At 40.1% G+C, this 19,675-nt stretch overlaps 1 protein-coding gene across 1 annotated transcript in view; it reads right to left on the bottom strand.

The window, feature by feature from the left end:
- ULK2 (unc-51 like autophagy activating kinase 2) overlaps positions 1 to 19,675 on the bottom strand; it is a 75,052-nt gene that overhangs the window by 41,877 nt on the left and 13,500 nt on the right. Inside the window, 8 exon segments of the mRNA XM_044001272.1 lie at positions 1,964 to 2,046; positions 2,567 to 2,580; positions 3,468 to 3,512; positions 8,524 to 8,625; positions 9,794 to 9,867; positions 11,497 to 11,670; positions 14,081 to 14,117; positions 14,425 to 14,457. Of these exon segments, the coding sequence (XP_043857207.1) occupies positions 1,964 to 2,046; positions 2,567 to 2,580; positions 3,468 to 3,512; positions 8,524 to 8,625; positions 9,794 to 9,867; positions 11,497 to 11,670; positions 14,081 to 14,117; positions 14,425 to 14,457 (562 nt within the window).

Genomic DNA, 19,675 nt, shown 5'->3' with positions numbered 1-19,675 from the left:
CTGGTTTTACAATTTAAGCAATGTAATTCTCCTTAATTTTGTTCATCCAATTAATTGTTTATGGCTTCAATAACAGACACATTTGCATTTATTATAGTTGCCATACATACAACTGTAGCATCCACTGAGTATCTGGGAGCAGATCCAAAATAGGCTCTCTAATTAAACTGGGGTAAATCCTCTATAATAAAGCACTTTTATACATCTTACAATACTGACTGCCTTCCACCTAACATGACTTTCTTGCCTTCTCTCTTCCCCACATGTCCATTTACACATTTATCTTATACTTTCACTAGCGTCACAGCGTCTAGCTAGCAGTGAAAACAATATAGACTTTTAAGACAAAAAAAAAAAGGAACTGCAAAACTGAAATCAGATATTCACTATATTTACTACTTAACAAAAAAGCCTTTCACTCTTTTGTGGTAGGGACTTGGACATGGACCTGTAATTGCACTGTGTGGTGGATAATTTAATAATAACTGAGAAAGCAATCCGAGGCTATAAGATTTATTAGCAAGACAGGTATAATAAACAAGTCAATGGAGTCCCTTGTCAGTCCAAAGACCGTGATCACAGAGTGAGATTATTTTATGTATTAAAAACAATTAGTCAAATAAGACCAATTAATTAAAAGAAAACAATTAACCAGGGACTAAAAATTAAGTAATCTGATTTCTAATTGGAGGAAAGATTAAGGACTTTCCAAGGTAGATGGGGGAGAGTAAACAGGTCTACTGAAAATAAGAAAATGAGGTGTTCCCCCTCCCCCACCAAGTGTCCGTATTCAATCAAAGGAATGTGGAAACAATAACTGATTAACCAGGACAGGCTAGTCCTCAGCCAAGACATATTGTTGCTTGAGATGTACAACTGTGAGAAAACTCCCAGCATCCACTCTTCTAATCTGGCATAGTCTAGCTCTCCAGTCAAGGTCTCTGAGCAACAGGTAGAGGCGGTCCAGTTTCCCAGCCACACAGGGCTAGCTTCAAACAATATAATAAAGCTATCTCACAATTCCCATAATTTAAACAAACTTTCCCACAAAACAAAAATTGGACTAGACCCATCACTGAACAGAAAGAGAACTGAGCTAGCTCCAGAATTGATGTCGGTATGGTTCACTCAGTGTCCACAAACGGAGGACAGGACAGTGTTTCTCAAACTGCACTACAGTAACTCTGAAACATCCCAAGTTGTTTTTCCCCGTAAATAAACCATATGTTAATAGGCATTAAAAACAATAATTACAGGGCAGCAAGGTGGTGAAGTGGATAGAGCACCCAGCCCTGAAGTCAGGAGGACTTGAGTTCAAATCCAGCCTCAGACACTTAACACTTACTAGATGTGTGACCATAGGCAAGTCACTTAACCCCAACTGCCTCTCTCTCTCTCTCTCTCACACACACACACACACACACACACACACACACACACACACACACACACAACAAAACCAACAATAATTATTATGAACTACAAAGGCTCTGCCAGAGTTGTGTTTAAACTATGGGAAGGCTTGAGAATTCCTGGTTTAAGGAATTCCCAGGAAAGAAGTTCCCTCTGCTACTGCAGGTTAGTAACCACTTTGCACCTGTCTCAGAAAGCTGCCTAGGCCACTGAGCTAATGTGTGTTGGAGATGGGGCTGAACCCTACATTTTCCTGCCTCCCAGGCCAGCTCTCTCTCTACTCCCCCAGGCTGCTTCTGCACACAGCTTCATTATGATGCTAGAATCACTAAGGCAGATTTTGCTTAACTGTTTTTATTTGTTATAAGGAAGAATCCTATGGGGAAAAGGGAATTACTGGGAAGCCAACTGGTATAACAAAAAGCATTCATAAAATATTCTCTAAAAACTTTACTAGAAAATACACCAGTCATTATAAATAGACAACCCCAATTTAGTCACTTCATTCTGAACATTAGAAAGCTTATTGAAATTAAGCACCATTACGCACCAAAGTCCATTCTGTCCTTCTGATTTCTCTGAAGCAAACCCAAGAGAAGATTCGCCAAATATGGTGATGTTTCTCTGGGGATACTATGAGAAAGGGAGGAAAAGATATTGATTGAGTATGCTGGTTAATTGTAAGGAGGGGGAGGCCTCTGGTAACAGAGAAGTTGGAAGAGGCTGGGGGGCTGGGTGGGAGAAGGATCATCAGTTGTGAATGTTTTAAATGAGATATGTACAGGACAACCAGTTTAAAATGCCCAAAAGGCAGTCAGTGATGTGGAACCAGAACTCAGAAGAGAGACTAGGGCTAACTCTGAATAGGCATAATACTCAAATCCATGAAAACTGATGAATTGAATTTCTTAAGCAAATGAAATTATGGGGGGCAGCTAGGTGGTGCAGTGGATAAAGCACTGGCCCTGGATTCAGGACTTGAGTTCAAATCCAGCCTCAAATACTTGACACTTACTAGCTGTGTGACCCTGGACAAGTCACTTAACCCTCACTGCCCCGCAAAATAAATAAACAAATGAAATTATGGGTCCAAATCACAGTACTGTGCTTTTTAATTATCTATGGCTAGACAGTTTTCTAAAATTATTGCTACTTATATATTAATGACTATTGCACCCGTTATTAGCAGTAAACATTAATTAAATTATTAACAGACCAGTAAAAAATTGACTGAGTAGCAGTTCAGCACAAGGAGGAGAAAGGCCCCAGAGGACCCATGCTGTCTCTCAAGAGCCAGCAATGGTCTGCAAGGAGAGTTCGAAGCCTCACATTACCTACACTGTCTGTAAAGGGAGAGGGAGACAGAGCACCAAGCGACAGCATTATAAGCAAGGGAGTGGGTCCAGAAAGCCAAGAACTACGACCCTCCATGGTCAAGGCTTTTAACCTCTTTGATAGAGGGCGGTCATTATACATTGATCAAAGCTAATTGGTTAGCATCATTCAATTCTACTGGTTGACGTGACTTGAGGGTGGTCCAAATTAAAATGAGCTCTACCTGATGACATAATGATCTAGTGGAAGAGACCCTCCTCAAAGGGTGAAATCCAGTCTTAGGTGGGGTTTAATCTTGCCTAATCAGCTTTGATATCAGGTTTGATCCCATCTAAGGAGCTTTAATCAGTTCAATTTAGCTAGACAATAAAGTCTATCTCCATTTCTTTTGTTTACCTGAGCTGATCCCAAAGAGAATAATAGCTAAAGTTCCTCAAGAACTGAAACTTTGGGAGGGAAGGGAGGAATTTGAAAATATACAGAAAAAAAATAAAACTCTCAATTTTCAGATATTTAAAACCTACAGGTTTAACAAACAGTACATGGGCAGCTAGGTGGCGCAAGTGGATAGAGCATTGGCCCTGGAGTCAAGGAAGAACTGAATTCTACATCTGGCCTCAACACTTGACATTTACTGTGTGACCCTGGGCAAGTCACTTAAACCCCAGTTGCCTCACCAAAAAAATAATAACAACAAACATACATACCTAGAATCAAACTTCTGTTCTTTTCATAAAACATCTCAAGTCTTGTGGACTATTGGCCTACGGGAAAGAAAACAAAAGGGGCAGGGAATAGTTTTTGTCAGTCTCATCAGACAAAAGGCTAAAACGCCTTCCCATCTTGAGATCAACACCAAGCTTACTACAAGGGCTGTTAAGTCGGTGACAGATGGTCCAAATGCACACAAGCTTTCCTTGCAGGACCCCCATGGGACCATGAACCACATCCAAATCTTTCCTTTGCCTTGCCCACTAATTTCACCCAGATGAGCCCTCTTCAGTATGTGAGGATGGAATAAATGTTAGTGACAATGAAGAAGATTTAGTCTCTGCCTCTAAGCTGACTGTCAGTATGATCTCTGCCACCAGAAAAACTGAGGCAAACTGATCATCTGCCCAAAGAAACAGATTACACGAACAAATTATAATCAAGATGATGACAGTCATATTTTTTTAATGTCTTGGTGAGGTAACCACCCTCACACCCATCAGATTGGCTAATATGACAAAACAGGAAAATAATAAATGTTGGAGAGCTGTGGAAAAATTGGAACACTAATGCATTGTTGGTGGAATTGTGAACTGATCTAACCATTCTGGAGAGCAATTTCGAACTAATGCCCAAAGGACTATGGAACTGTGCATACCTTTGACCCAGTAATACCACTGCTAGGATCTGTATCCCAAAAAGATCATAGAAAGAGAAAAGGACACATATGTACAAAATATTTATAGCAGCTCTCTTTGTGGTGGTAAAGAATTGGAAATTGAGGGGATGCCCATCAACTGAGGAATGGCTGAACAAGCTGTGATATATGAATGTTATGGAATACTATTGTGCTATAGAAATGAAAACAAGGGGCAGCTAGGTGGCGCAGTGGTAGAGCACCAGTCCTGGATTCAGGAGGAACTGAGTTCAAATCCGCCTCAGACACTTAACACTTACTAGCTGGTGACTCTGGCAAGTCACTTACCCCAACTGCCTCACAAAAAAAAAAAAAAAAAGAAATGATGAACAAGCAGATTTCAGAAAAACCTGGAAAGATTTAGTGGACTGATACTGAGTGAAGTGAGCAGAACCAGGAGAACATTATACACAGTAACAGCAACAATTGTGTGATGATCAACTGTGATAGACTTGGCTCTTCTCAACAATGCAATGATCCAAGACAATTCCAAAGAACTCATGATGGAAAATGTTCTCCACAACCAGAAAAGGAACTGCGGATTCTGATGCAGATTGAACCAAACTTTCTCTATTTTTTGGTTATTTTTTTTTCTTTTTTGAGGTTCTGATTCTTCTTTCACAACATGACTAATGCAGAAATAGGTTTAATGTGATTCTACATATATATATATATCCTATAGCAAATTGCTTTCTGTCTTGGGGAGGGGAGAGGAAAGAGAGGGAGGGAGAAAAATTTGGAACTAAAAATCTTATGAAAACAAATGTTTGAAAACTATCTTTACATGTAACTGGAAAAATAATAAAATACTTTTATAATTTAAAAAAAAGACATATTGCAGAACAGTTGCTGAACTGGTTTGAAGAAGTCTCCTCACTGGGAATTCTATAAATGGACACAAGTGCAGATTCAGAACAATATATAAAAACACTGAAGTTTCCATGCAAAAACAAAACAAAAAAAAGTCTTGGCATTCTCTAGCAAGACTTTAAATGGGAGCAGAGAGAGAAATTCAGATTATTTTTCTACTTACATGTAGTGCCTGACCAGATCCCTCCTACTTCATAGTCAGTCTTTTCCAAGGATTAATGAATATAGAAGTTTAAATGTACATCTACTACTTCAGAAGCGAACCTAGGCCACCTCTTGGCCAAAAGTACAAACCAAGCAGGTCCTGCTACATTACTATCAAGGCACCTGGTTACACTCCCACCACAGGTCACATCAGCCCAGATCAAGCTATTGGTTTGAACCTAATTATTGACCCCCACTTTTTAGAGATATGTAATAGATATTTTTTTTTGCAGGGCAATGAGGGTTCAAGTGACTTGCCCAGGGTCACACAGCTAGTAAGTGTCAAGTGTCTGAGGCTAGATTTGAACTCAGGTCCTTCTAAATCCAAGGGCGTAGCTTTATCCACTGCACCACCTAGCGGCCTCCATCCATTGATATTTTTTTAAAAGAGCATTTCCATTTACAAAGCAACACACATAAGGAGTCCTGCATATAAAACTGCAACCTCAACCTTATACAACCTGGTTCTTTCAAAGTAGCTAATACATTTCACACACTGCTCCAGTCAGCTATGGGGAAACTTCAAATGGGTCCTCAAATTCTCCTAATCGAAAAACCAAAAGAAAAAATATCCTTGCAAACAATAAGCAATCAAACAAAACAAATGCACAATATGAGCATGGTCGAAAAACTCATATCGTCCTACATTTCCGTCCATCACTTCTCTGTCAAGATATGGGTAACATCATGTTTCATCATAGATCCTCTGAAATATGGCTGGTCCATTAGATTGGTCAGAGTTCCCAGTTCTTTCCAAAATGCTTTTCTTTACAGTTGTGTTGTCTTGTATAAACTTTCCTCCTGGTTCTGTTCACTTCATTTGCATTAGTTCTACTACCCAGGATTCTCCAAAATTTTCTCATCATTTCTTATCTATTACACTCATACATCATGATTTGTTCAGCCATCCCCAGTGAGGGGCTCACTTCCCCACCACCCCCCAAATTCCAGTTCCTTTGCTTTTCTTTTTTCACTTTTCAATTTCCCCTTCAAGTATAGGAATTTTGTTTTGCTTGTGAATATTAATTCCCAAGTGTTACCCTACCCCTGAACTCCCCAATCCCTCCCTATTTTCACTTGTTTCTCTATTGCACTGATGTATTTCTACCACCAAACTCTGTGTTCAATTGTCCTTTCAGATAAAAGTGAGGTTCAACTGGTGCCCCCTCCCCCTCTCCATTCCTCAACATTTGCATATTCTTCTCTCACTCATTCCCTTCCCTTTTTCCCTTCTCAAGCCCTCAGAACAGAACCAATGCCCACCACAGGTGCTGCTTCTCTTATTCAGGGCCCTTAACCCAGGAAGACATGACAGGTTCTCAGGAAACACTTGTTTCTGCTCCCTCCATTAGAATTTAGCCCCATATCATTCTAGAGCCCTTTCCAGAGCCTCAAGTACTGGTTCGCTGCTTGGGTTTGTGTCTCAAAGTTCCCACTCCGCTCTGGCCTGTTCATGAGAAAGGCCTGAAGTATTCCTTCCACTTAAAGTTCTATGACTTCTCCTCTGTGATCTCACCTGTTTTGCATGGCCAAGTCCCTCCTCTTGGGCACAAGCTTCTGTCTTCTTGCTTTGGCAATACTTAATCCAAGATCTCACATTTATGACAGAAGCTGCCAGTCTTGGTTCCTTCCTACTTCTTGGATGGCTAAAGTATTCCCTCTTTGCCACAGACGCTCCAGATTTTATGATGATGTTCCTGACACTCTTCCTTTGGGGGTTTATTTCAGGAGGTGATCAGGTGGATTCCACCTTCACTTTGTTCTCTGATTCTAATAGATCTGGTCAGTTTTCACTTATGAATTCTTGAAATATAGTGTCCAGACTTTAAATTATGGTTTTAGGGAGTCTGATGGTTCTTAAATTACCTCTCCCTGACATGTTACCTGTATCAGATCTCACATTTTCTTCTATTTTTTGCCATCTTTTGATTTTGTTCTAATATTCCTTGTCTTGTGGAGTTACTGATTTCTCTTTGGTCTATTCTAGTTTTCAGAGAATCTATTACTTGCATACAGTTTACCACTTTTTTCTTTGATGCTCTATGCTCCCCTTCCAATTCTTTCTTCTTTGTTTCATGTTTTAAATCTCTTGCTTCATTTCTGGGTCATATAGTACTTGTTAAAAATCTATTTTTTTTAGTCTACCTATAGCTATTATAAATTAATCTCTCCTTTTGGGGTATCTTTAGATCTACAATAATTTTGTTGTTGTTGTTGTTGGGCAATGGGGGTTAAGTGACTTGCCCAGGGTCACACAGCTAGTAAGTGTCAAGTGTCTGAGGCCGGATTTGAACTCAGGAACTGCTGAATCCAGGGCTGGTGCTTTATCCACTGCGCCACCTAGCCACCCCGATCTACAATAATTTTTATGCTGGTTGGTATCTTCTTTGGTTTACTCCAACTTTAGTTCCTGAGTTAGGGCTTTGTGCCTGGGCAAGGCTCAGCCCCCTGCAGCACTCTTGGGTAGGTAGGATGGTCTTCCCTATCTAGTCCAGCCCTGGCTCATCTGGGTACCAGCACTTTCCTCCACCTCCCAGGGTCAGATCCCCCCTCATTGTCTGAGGTACTAAATCCTCAAGATCCTCTATGATGCACCAGCCCTGGCTGCTGGGGACCTTGAAGTTCCTGGGTGCTTGAGTTCTCCAGGTATGAGCATTACAATCCTAGACACCACAGCCAGGGTCTCCAAGGTCTCCACCCCAGGTTTTCTCTTCCTCTGGACACAGTCCTCCAGGCTGTGTCTTTGGACCATCTCTGTTTGCACAAGGAGACTGCCAGCTAGACTGTCTGTGCTGATGTTGACTTGGCCGGTAGATCCCATTCCTGGTGCCTATGGGCTTCTGACTGACTGATGTTTTGTGCACTTCTGCAACAGGTCACATACTGTAGTTTCTCATTGGGTTTTTTAACAAATATTTGGTCCAGTGAGAATTTTAGATTTTTGCTGAAGGAGAGATGTTGGAGTTGGTCATTCTGCCACCATTCAGGCAACCATCTTGCCTGGAAATCCTGGACCCTTCCTTGTAACTCCAGTCTAAGGAATATGCTAGCTTGGTCTGTGAAGAATCCGGCTGGAAGGAGCAGGAGGAAGGGCAGAAGAAGATTCTGATGAGCCGTATGTTGTTTCCACCCACTCAACAGTGACCAAGAGTATGAACTAATCTGATCTGGCTCGTCCATCTAACCTCTGAGTCAAGGGAACACCACAACCTTCAGGACAGAAGGAGGAGAGCTTAGAAATAAGATGGACCAAAAGGACAATCCAGAGCTGAGTACTCAAGAAACTGTACTACCTGAAAAGGGGGCTTTCCAACCAGGCACTGGTAGATCACAGTTCCAATGCTCCACAAGTCAGCCTTGGCATCATAGTGCTGAGACATAATAACTTCGGGAGCCTAGACAGGGCAGAAGAATCCAAAAGGCAGGCTATTAATGGCACAATACATATCTTCTCTGCCCATCACCACCCAAATTACAAAAAGGAAGACACTTCCGCAGATGCCATTAAGAACTGCCTATCATCTGTGAATTATCTGTCTGTTCTCTCTGGAAAACTTCCCCCCATTACTCAGCACAGGCTGAGATGTCAGTGTTTAAGTTACTACTGGTTTACGCTTACAAAATTCAAACTAATTTTTTAAATTATCTTCAGTAAAATATAATTTGGAAGTTAAAATTGTCCCAAGAAGAAAGCAAGTTCTGTTATCACAGTAAATATAAACTATTTTGGATTATCCAGTTGTGAACCAACCAAATTCTGGGTTCCCTCCCATCAGCACAAAGCACTGTAACAGAGCTGCTCACAGGTCTGGGAAGCTTGATGTATAGGAAGAGGTGATGTCTGTAGAGGGTAGCATCATGATGTGCTAGCCAAAGGAAACTGTACCCAGTTCTCTCAGACACTGTAAATGCCCAGATGAAGAGAGAGGCAAGAAAGACAAGATCCAAGATCTCCAAGTTTGGCACCAGAGGACTCCCACCCAAGAGAGAAGTCCTGGATTTCAGGAGTGCCACTAAGTCCAAGCTTCTTTTCCGAATCTGAAGTGGATACATTTTCTAACTGCCTATGTGATCAATGTTCTAATATTATCCACTAATAAAAAGAAGCTCCAAGGAAAGAACACAAGGAGAGGGAGAAGAAAAACCTGTTCTGATGTTAAGAAAATGCTTCAAGGTGCTAAAAAAAAATACTTTGTTTTGTTCTTTAAAAGGATTTTAGACAGTATCAACATGCCTTGGATCTGTCTTCATGAAATTTTCATCTCAGAAAACTAAGGAGATCACTTTCTGGGGCAACATTTTTCTTCTGACTCCCATTATAAAGGTTTGCTTTATAGGAATTCACTTTACAACCCTGCTGGAAGGCTTCTATTTGCTGAGGCAAGAAATACCCACAGAGCACTACCAGATAGTTTGTATTGTTATATTCCCCCAACTAGAGCCCATCATAAACCAGATGCATAATTTTTACAATCACATCTTTTCTGGAAAAAGCAAGCATCTATTTCTAGCTCACATTACCTAAGAGCTACAGTTTTATATAGAAAAAGCTACAAGACTCACCATATACATAGGAGATCCACACAGTGTGGCAGCCATCATGTTACTATGCAGGTAACGAGCAAAACCAAAGTCCGCTAATTCAAGAAATGAGAGGAAAACAATAAATGTTTTTCACATTTACCAAAAACCTGTTTCCCAACCCAAACTCTAACAGGCAAAATACCTAAATTCTCTACTTTTGACCTCTCTACCACCTAAATAGCATCTGAAAGCTGAGAAGATACAGGAATGGAAGGGTATAGGGTAAAGAAGAGAACAAGGAGTCAGATTTTTACATGTTTAAAGTTAATTAAATAAAAATTGTAGACCAGTGAAACATTGAGATGGACTGGCAGCTGGAGTTTACCATCATGGACCCTTGGAATTCTTAAGAAAACAAAAACAAGATGGCAAAAAAAACGTACTGAAAAGGGCCGATAAGGAGCTTAATGCTAAAGAGAACAAACATGAAATCCCTAAAAATCAACAAACCAAGAAACAGAATTGGCATCAGTTGAATAAACTGTGGCTCTGCCAATTTTTCAGGTAAGGAATACCATGCTTAGCACCAAGTGAAATGGAACAACTAACTATAAATCATTCATTAAAAATGTCAAATGCCCTATTTCTTGTTAAAATGTCATCAACATTTGTTAGGAAATTCTCACTTTAACTTTTTCTAGAATCTAAATGTCAACTGGATAAGAGCAGAAACTATATGCTGCTGACAATACCTACTACCTGTAGAAAAGCATAATCCTGCTTTACAACTAATCATTCCCAGCCTTGCTAAATGCTCCGAAAGCATCTGATGTCTGCCTGATGCTTGCTTTACCTGTCGAATCAAGGACTCTAGTCACCTGCCAAAAGAGGGCCTGGCCCTTCTAGCTCTATCCTTCTAGGACTACTGTAATTAACCTGCCACTAGACAAGAAGGCGAGATGTTCCATTCTGCTGTCTCCCCCAACATTTACAAGGAGTCTCTGGGTCCAGCAGGAGGAGGAAGAGGAGGCAATCTTCACAAAGCACCTCCAAGTTTTCCAAGGAGCTGACAGGCTTTATCTCACTGATGTTTTATGGATAAAGAAGTTGAGGTAAGGGGGGCAGCTAGGTGGCGCAGTGGATAAAGCAATGGCCTTGAATTCAGGAGGACCTGAATTCAAATCCAGCCTCAGACACTCGACACTTAACTAGCTGTGTGACCCTGGGCAAATCACTTAACCCTCATTGCCCTGCCAAAAAAAAAAAAAAAAAAAGAAGCTGAGGTAAAGAAAGAGGGACTAGCCCAAGCTGATACAAGTCTCTCCTGACTCCCAAATCCAGTCCTCTTGTCACTACTCCCCACTTGCCTTTTTTTTTTTGGGGGGGGAAGCATGAGGTTAAGTGACTTGCCCAGGGTCACATAGCTAGTAAGTGTCAGAGGTTGGATTTGAACTCAGGTTCCTGAATCCAGAGCCCATGCTTTATACAATGCGCCACCTAGCTGCCCCCCACCCCTGCTTTTCAAAGTAGAGTGTTGGCTCCCTGAGGGAAGTTATCCCTTTTATATTGTTATCACAGGGCCTAGAAAATACCTAGGAGGATTCCTAGAGGAACTTAATAAACAGTTGGTTAAGATTTCAAAACAACATCAACTTTATCACTTGTTCCGTCACAGCTGAGCAAAATCACTGAATACTAATATTCACAAGGGACCATTTCTTCAGGGAAATGTTTTCATTTACCTATTTTGATACGAATGCCACTGACACTTGATTTTCTGCGACTGGCGTAAGACAGTAAGATGTTCTGTGGCTTAAGATCCCTGTGAATTATTCCTTTACTATGTAGAATTCGCATGGCAGCTGCAATCTGATGCAGAAACACTCTGATGGTGTCTTCACTGAGAGTTCCTTTAGCTGTCAGGAAAGCAGTTACATAAATATTTGTACATACTTATACATACAAAGCCAAAACACCATCTGCATACACCCATAATTCAATTATCAGTGGTAATAGGGGAAAAGGATAATGTAGCTGAGCCACAGATGCTAATTTTATTCAGTGGATTCATATCATATTCCTCCAAAGAAATGTTTATAACCAGTAACATCAAACAAGTCAAGTTTTTATCTCTTGTTTTAACTAACCATCTCTGGTAAGGGTGATGGGGAAGGGGAAGAAATATGATCAAGGAGGTTAATCAAAAGGCCTGGATAATCATACAAATAAAACTGATTTATTGCCAGATAAATTTTACTGTATATGTCTAATAAGTGGATTCAAATACATTTGTATTTCATAGCTAAGTGCATGCTTTCTTGACATTTCTAATTAAAGCTGAATTCTATTTTAAAGACAAATTACAGCCACTGCCCATACCAGGAAAAAGAAATTCCATTCCAGAATGACTAGATATTTTAAGCAAATGGTGCTTTTATGTTAGTTCACCTACAAGTGCTCTACACATGGGAAGCAAAGTGTGGTCCAAAGGACCAGACCAAGAAGGAACACCACTATGGACTTTACACAAGCTGGGCTGTATCGGAGATTTTCATCCAATGTAAAATGGAGGTTTTCAGGAACCAGCTGTTACCACACATCAGAGTGAGCATTTACACCCTGTATCCAGCAAAGCTACAAATCAAGACTTATCTAATGTTTTGTTGATTGTCTAGACCTAAGAAAGTGACGGAAAGTATACTGACAATGCAAATTAAACGTTAAGCATGTACATCCATTTTCCCCCTGGAGAGCCCACTTGGTAAACATTTACCAGGACATCCTTGTCCTACTCTAAAAATACCACTTGAGCTCATCAGAAAACTCAGGGGATGAAGTCAATCAGCAGACTGGAGGCTGATGATAACAGTAATAACTGGCATTTATACAGCACGCTCAGGGCTACAGCTCTCATGAGCCCCTCGACACCCCTGCCTGCCCCAATGGGGTGCAAGCTCCTTAAGAGGAGACTTATTTTTGCTTTGTCTGTGTCCCAGTGCTTAGCACATGGCTGGGCACAATATATGCTTGTGGATTCATACTTTATCGTAGAGATCGTCTATCAAGATCTTGCATCAAAGAAGCTGCTGAGTGTTTACTAGCAATATCTATAGATGCCTGTCTGAAGCCATTCACCAAGAACTTGTGAAAAATTAGGGTACCCAAGAGCTTCAGCACCCATGACGTGACCAAGGAACCAGAGCAGAGGGCAGGTACTGGCATAGTCTCACAGTGGTGTGCTCAAGTGCTGAACTTCGGAAGAAGCAGAAATTCTCTCAAACAGGGGCAGTGTCAAATAAAAGTATTTTGAGGAGGCTCCCCCAAGAAGACAGAAAGGCATGGGATTAGAGGTGCAGTAGAAATAGACATGACGAGAGCCAGGACTGTCAAGCCAGAGAAACTCACAAGTGTGGACAGGGCACATCCCTGGACCCCTGGTGACTAGAGCAGTCAACATCAAGGGCAGGAGTCAGGATAGCAATGCAGAGGAAAACTCCTGCCTTGGTGGGGATGGGTGAAGGGCTCTTTGGGATCTCTTGTAACTATTCTTGCAAACTAGATCCCTGATTTCAACTGTTTCTCCTCCTCAGCTGAAAGGTAAATGCTGTCAGCAAGGGGGATGAGGCAGGGTGCCCCTAAGACCATGTTTTCCTGCTCTCCTTACAGCTCTGTCCATTCTGCCCAACCTTCTGGTTCGTCTTTTAAGGGATGACAGAGAAGAGGATGGGGCCTCTCTGATGTACTTAGGTACCTGTGCCCCCGCATGCCACCACCCTCCCCAATCCACGGCAATCTGGCCCCTCAGACCTCCCATCACCTCGCTGTCTATCGCTCTAACATACCAATGCAACTTATACTAAAGTGCTCTGTGGTGGTGTCCTATTTTTGACAGACTATAAAACTCAACATGCAGTACAATATTCTGTACCCAGAAGGGACTTAACATTTGTTAATGAATTTGTCAAGTGTTTTAAATTTTATAAAGTGCTTTTACATCAGTAACTTCTTTAGGAAATTCCTCTGTCTCTGAAAGTTTTTGCTAATGACTACAATAGGTCATTTCTAAAAAAGGGAAAAAATACAATCTAATTTTTCTACCTCTTTCATAGAGAACGTTACTAAGCATTACTGAAACAATCATATGGAGTCCTAAAAACACTATCAAATATAAACACACATAGGCACATTCATAAAATCCAAAGACAAAGCCTTACAATCAGTAAAACCGTAAGTTGTTGCTATCAATTAAAAAAAAACAACAACCAGGTAAAGTTAGTGTGAAAAAACTAGCTGAGTATTTACTGATCACAAGCAAAATAAAATTACCTTGTAAATAATCTGCCAAGTCTCCACCATTGCAATACTGATTTATAAAAAGAGAAAAAAGTAGTTAATATCAAGGATATTTATTCAGTGGTTATTCAATCCATTACTGGGTCCTAATTTTTAATTGAACTTTCATTTTAGAAAATTTAATAAATATCACCTGAAACAGATCCATTCTGAGAACTACAGTATTAAAAATTAAAATATTATGACAATTCAACTATGCTGTACTGAATGTATTAGGTCCAATTTTCAAAATTATATTGTTTGTCAGCATATTCTCAAAGTACTTATCAAAGAAATTTCAAATCCAATTAAGCAGACATTTACAGACCACTACCTACCTCCATCACCAGAAAAACAGAGTTGGGCAATTCCTAAAATAAAGCACAATAAACTTTATTTAGATAAATGATCAAAAAACAAAGCCTAAAGTATTACTTTTCTCAAAATAAATTTCAGAAACTGGTTATCAAAGATTTTAAAACTAACTGTTAACAGTAAATACTAACTGTAGGCTAAAGGGAGAACTATATAAAACAGCTAAAGTTATAAGCATCTCAAAGCCCAATCAGATTCTCCTGCTTTCATCACAAAAAGGAGAACCAAATATCCTGAGGGCAGTAAAGTTAGAATTTAAGGTTCATTTTATCACTGATCTAAACAAAATTCAAAACAGAGAACAAAAAACAAGATTCTCTTGACTCACACTTCGCAATGGTTAAGTAATCACAAGATAGAACAGTTCGCAAAGAAAGAATGCTCCAAACACTACTAAGAGAAAGGCAGACTAAAAGAACCCTGAGGCTTCCCCTCATCTAGCAAACTGGGGAAGATGGGAATGGGCAATATTTGCAGGTACTATAGGGAGTCAAGCAGGCTAGGACACTGGGCCAGATGACACTGGGTGAGCCCTGTGAACCAGCACACTGATTTGGGATTATGCAAATGAAGTGACTGAAATAGGCATACTCTTCCATCCAGAGATTCTACTTACTAAATTTATAGCCCATGGAGTTCATTGATAAAAAGCAAATCCTTATCTACACCAAAATATTTATAACAACCTTATTTGTGGTAGCAAAAACTTGAAACAAAGCTGATGCCCAATGACCCCAGGATGCCTAAACAAATTGTGGTACATGAGTGTAACTGAGCATCACTGAGCTTTAAGAAACAACAAATATGATAAATATGAATGTTCCAGAGAAGCATGGAAAGATTTACATGATCCAATGCAGAGTAAAGCAAGCAGAGCCAAGAAAACAATACGCATAATGAATATATCAATGTCTGTGGAAAGAGCCACACAACATTCCAAAGTGAATACTGGGGGGCAGCTAGGTGGCACAGTGGATAAAGCACCGACCCTGGATTCAAGAGGACCTGAGTTCAAATTTGGCCTCAGACACTTGACACTTACTAGCTGTGTGACCCTGGGCAAGTCACTTAACCCTCATTGCCTCATCAAAAAAAAAAGTGAGTACTGCAAAATGATAAAGAACAAGCATGGCCTCAAAGAAGAGATGAGAAGACACCCCTCCCCCTCCCTTTGCAGAGGTGAGAGGGCCATGGACTTAGAACATCTGAATGTATTTTCTGATTTTTTTTGTTTTGCTGGGGGCAGGTAGGTGGCGCTATAGTGGATAAACCACCAACCCTGGATTCAGGAGGACCTGAGTTCAAATCCAGATTCACACACTTGACACTTACTAGCTTGTGACCCTGGGCAAGTCACTTAACCCTCATTGCTCCACAAAAAAATAAATTGAAATTGCTGAAATAAACTTAGTAGCCCTAAATGTCCTGTGAATTCTCTAATATTTAATCCAGGATCCTTAGTTGTGAACTTGGCTGTGAAAGGTGTCATAGAAAATATTATTAGAAGAAACTGATTTTCGGAACCATGATTTAGACAACTTGATATTAATCTCTTCAAGTTAAACCTGCTAAAGATCTAGGCTGTTGGTTTAAAATCTGAGTAGCTGACTTCTAACAGCTTCATTTTATTAAATACTTTTAGAGTGCCTTAACTGGACCTTATCTTTAAGTTACGAATGATGCAATTTGGCATTTCCTCCAAGCAATTCTTGGCTTCACTGTAATCTTAAACTTAAATGTAAGATGCTCCCCGGTAACCGAAGTGATGGGAGGATAAGAAATGGCTCAGTGTATGGAGTAGGTAGTAAAGCAAGCAAGGTAAAGCCATTTGTAGCTTTCAGCGACAGTTCTACCTAAATATGAAGAGTTACATCCTGTCAAACTATACAGTATTACACTGTCTTTACATGATATTCTATATGCTTTGTAACTCAAAAGACCAAACCCTTACCCCCCAAAAAATACACTGTCTAATTCTGAGCATCAGCAAGAGGTCAAGCTGTCAAACAGGTAGAGCGAAAAATAAAAAGAGGGTCAAAATAATACTCCCTGATGCTCAACAATCCACCCCTTGGAGATGACACTCTGATCCTACTGAATACCAATATGAACCTCGTATTTCCACTTCAAGGAAAGGGTGCCAGGACAAAGTTTACAAGACATGCAAGTTTTAACTATAGAGATTTGCTTCCAACTATCACACATTATACCAGAAATAGATTTCTGCAAAAGCTTAATGATCTGTGTTAAGAAAGCATGTATGTAACAATGAAATGGTTGAAAATGTCAGAAGTTTCCATTTGCTGAAGTGTTTTTTTCCTTTACGTCTTTTAAGTACTAAACCTATCGTCTGTGAAGAGTGAGCACAAAATTCCAAGTTCTGACAGCAATAAGTCACTACTTCTGAAAGTATTATAAATTCCTTAGACAACTTTTCTAATAGTATTTTCTTTTAGCTTACATAAAATAATACTTTACATTCAAATATTTCACAACTGATGAAGGGTTTGGGCAATTCTAAATTCAATTATTTGATTTGGGAAATCCTCTAAAATACTTCAGAATCTTCCACAAATCCTGGGCCTCTCTAAGCCTCATCTTCTATATTAGAAGGATAAAATTTCATTAAACTAAATTCCTGTTTCAAAGCCAGACAGAGGGAGAAGGACATAAGTCAACATACACATTTAGAACCTAACAAAGGACAAGAGTGGACCCACCTACCACAATAACTCCTGACAACTTAAAATAAAGTGTTATCACTTAGGGAAATCAAATGAATTATTTACCAGTGGTCATCCTGACCCAACAATTTTCCCCTCTACCTGGACCGTAGTCCAATTCAAGTAAAGAAGGAAGAAGAAAATTAAAGTCCACAAGCATTAAGTAGCAACTCTGGACACTAGGAGACTAAAAATTATATATTGTCCCTGTTCAAGGATCTTGAAACATAAGGGGAAAAATAGGACCAGGGATAGAAGAAAATACACATATACAAACAATTTCTTTATTAGCCCTGTTGGGAGGGAAGGAGGAAGGGAAGGAGGGACTTTTCTCAAAACACAGCACACCACAACAGCCTTTAATTGACCTTAATAAGCTTATGACCTTCAGAAAGCCACTTAAGTCTCTTTGCCTCAGTTTCCTTTTCTATAAAATAAAGACTTAGGACCACGACTCACCTCACCAAGCAAGATGGCAAAGATGACAGAGAAACAGTCTCTGTTGAGGCTGCAGAAAAGAGGCACAACTGAGGGTGGTAGAGAGAATTTTTTCCCCCAACCATCATCGAAAGTAATTTGCAATTATGCAAAAAAAAACCATTTTTTTTTTAAAGAAAATAACTAAACTGTCACCCTTTGACTGTAGGCATTTACCCCAGGAGGACAAAGTCAAAAAGGCTCAATATATGCCAAAACATTCATAGCAAGCACTTCTGGAGAATCAAATCATATTGAAACTAATTTTAATTATTAATGGAATTTAGATTTAATAATAATTATTTAATTGAAGTTAATTTTAACAATTAATTTTAATTGTTTAGTTGAATTCAATTGGGTTTAGGGCTAAACAAAAACTTCTTAAAATGGGGTCATGAAAAACTTGGCAACAGTAAAAGATTATGTATACCTATTTTATATACCCGTATACCCAGGGTCATGTAAAAATTTCTTGGGCAAAAAGGGGTCTTGAGTGAAAGAAGTTTAAGAAGCCCTGGAATAGATGACCTCTCAGGGTCCCTTCTCATGTTTGCAATCTAAAGTTAAACCTATCAAGGGAGAAAGAAAAGATGAAAACCACTTGAAGCCTGTACTAGGGTAAAGGCAGTGGGAGAAAAGGATCTGAGAAATGGTAGAGGTAAAGTCAATCAGTCTAGGCAACCAATTAATTATATATGCAGAGGTAAGTGTAAAATCAAGTAGCATTCAAAAGGTTTCAAGCCTGGTTGACTAAGAATTGGCAATGCCACAAAAAGAAAAAATTAATTTCTGGTCTGTTGTGGGAGCCCAGCAAAATCTGAGCAAGCACCACAAGGCTGGAATGCAGAGTCTGTAAAGAGAATGGCCTGAAATAAACTGGAACTCCCAGAAACTACTATCCAGACACCTAAGAGCAACAACAACAACTATGACAGCTAGCATTTGTGTCGGACCTACTATGTGCCAGGCACTCTGCTAAGCACTTAACAATTCTGATCTCATTTGATCCTCACAACCACCCTGGGAGGTAAATGTTGTGATTGTTGTCATTTTACAGATAAGGACCAAAATGGAACCATGAACACTGAGAAGGAGGGAGGAGACAGAAGTCCAGGGTACCCATATGACACAAACACAAGTGGCTTTGTAGAGCAGCTTAGGCCTAATTCTCATCTCTGGTTCACAACGTCTCTATGGCCAAGTCAAATTCCACTACTGGGGCATCCTGTGACTCTGGATCCTCAACCAGGACTTTCTTTCCCAAAACAAAGTATGGTGACTGTCCCTCTCAAGCTCCAGCATCACTCAGAACCCCCCAGTGGTCTGCACTGGTTACGAGATCAAGGTCAAATTCTTCTCCTGAGAATTCAAGGCTTTTATTGGACTGGTTCCACCTCCTTGATCCAGTCTTTTTTTATTATTTCCAACAGGGGCAGCTAAGTGGCGCAGTGGATAGAGCACTGGCCCTGGAGTCAGGACCTGAATTCAAATTTTACCTCAGACACTTACTAGCAGTGTGAGTGTGGGCAAGTCACTTAACATCAAACATCCAGGGTCATCTCCAGTCATTCTGATATGTCTTGCCACTGGACCCAGATGGCTCTGGAGGAGACAGTGAGGCTGGTGACTTTGCACAGCCCTGCCTCACTTAAATCCAGTTCACTGAAAGTCATGACATTACCTCCCGATGTCATCGAAGGACAAACAACAACAATTATTTCCAACAAAAACATGCTGTGGCTATGTCAGGCTCTATGTTCTTTTTGATCAAAAGCATGCTTGTCCAAAGGGCGATAAAGCTGTGCATACCCTTTGACCCAGCAATTCCACTTTTAGGTCTTTTTCCCAAAGAAATCATGGAAAGGGGAAAGGGACCCACATGTACAAAAATATTTATAGCTGCTCTTTATGTGGTAGCAAGGAATTGGAAGTTGAGGGGGTGCCCATCAATTGGGGAATGGCTGGACAAGTTGTGGTGTATGAATACAATGGAATACTATTGTGCTGTAAGAAA

This window comes from Dromiciops gliroides, chromosome 4 (assembly GCF_019393635.1).
Source record: "Dromiciops gliroides isolate mDroGli1 chromosome 4, mDroGli1.pri, whole genome shotgun sequence".
NCBI classification, from domain to species: domain Eukaryota; kingdom Metazoa; phylum Chordata; class Mammalia; order Microbiotheria; family Microbiotheriidae; genus Dromiciops; species Dromiciops gliroides.
Note: the sequence above shows the minus strand (reverse complement) of the source record. Positions and strands in the feature narration are given on the sequence as shown.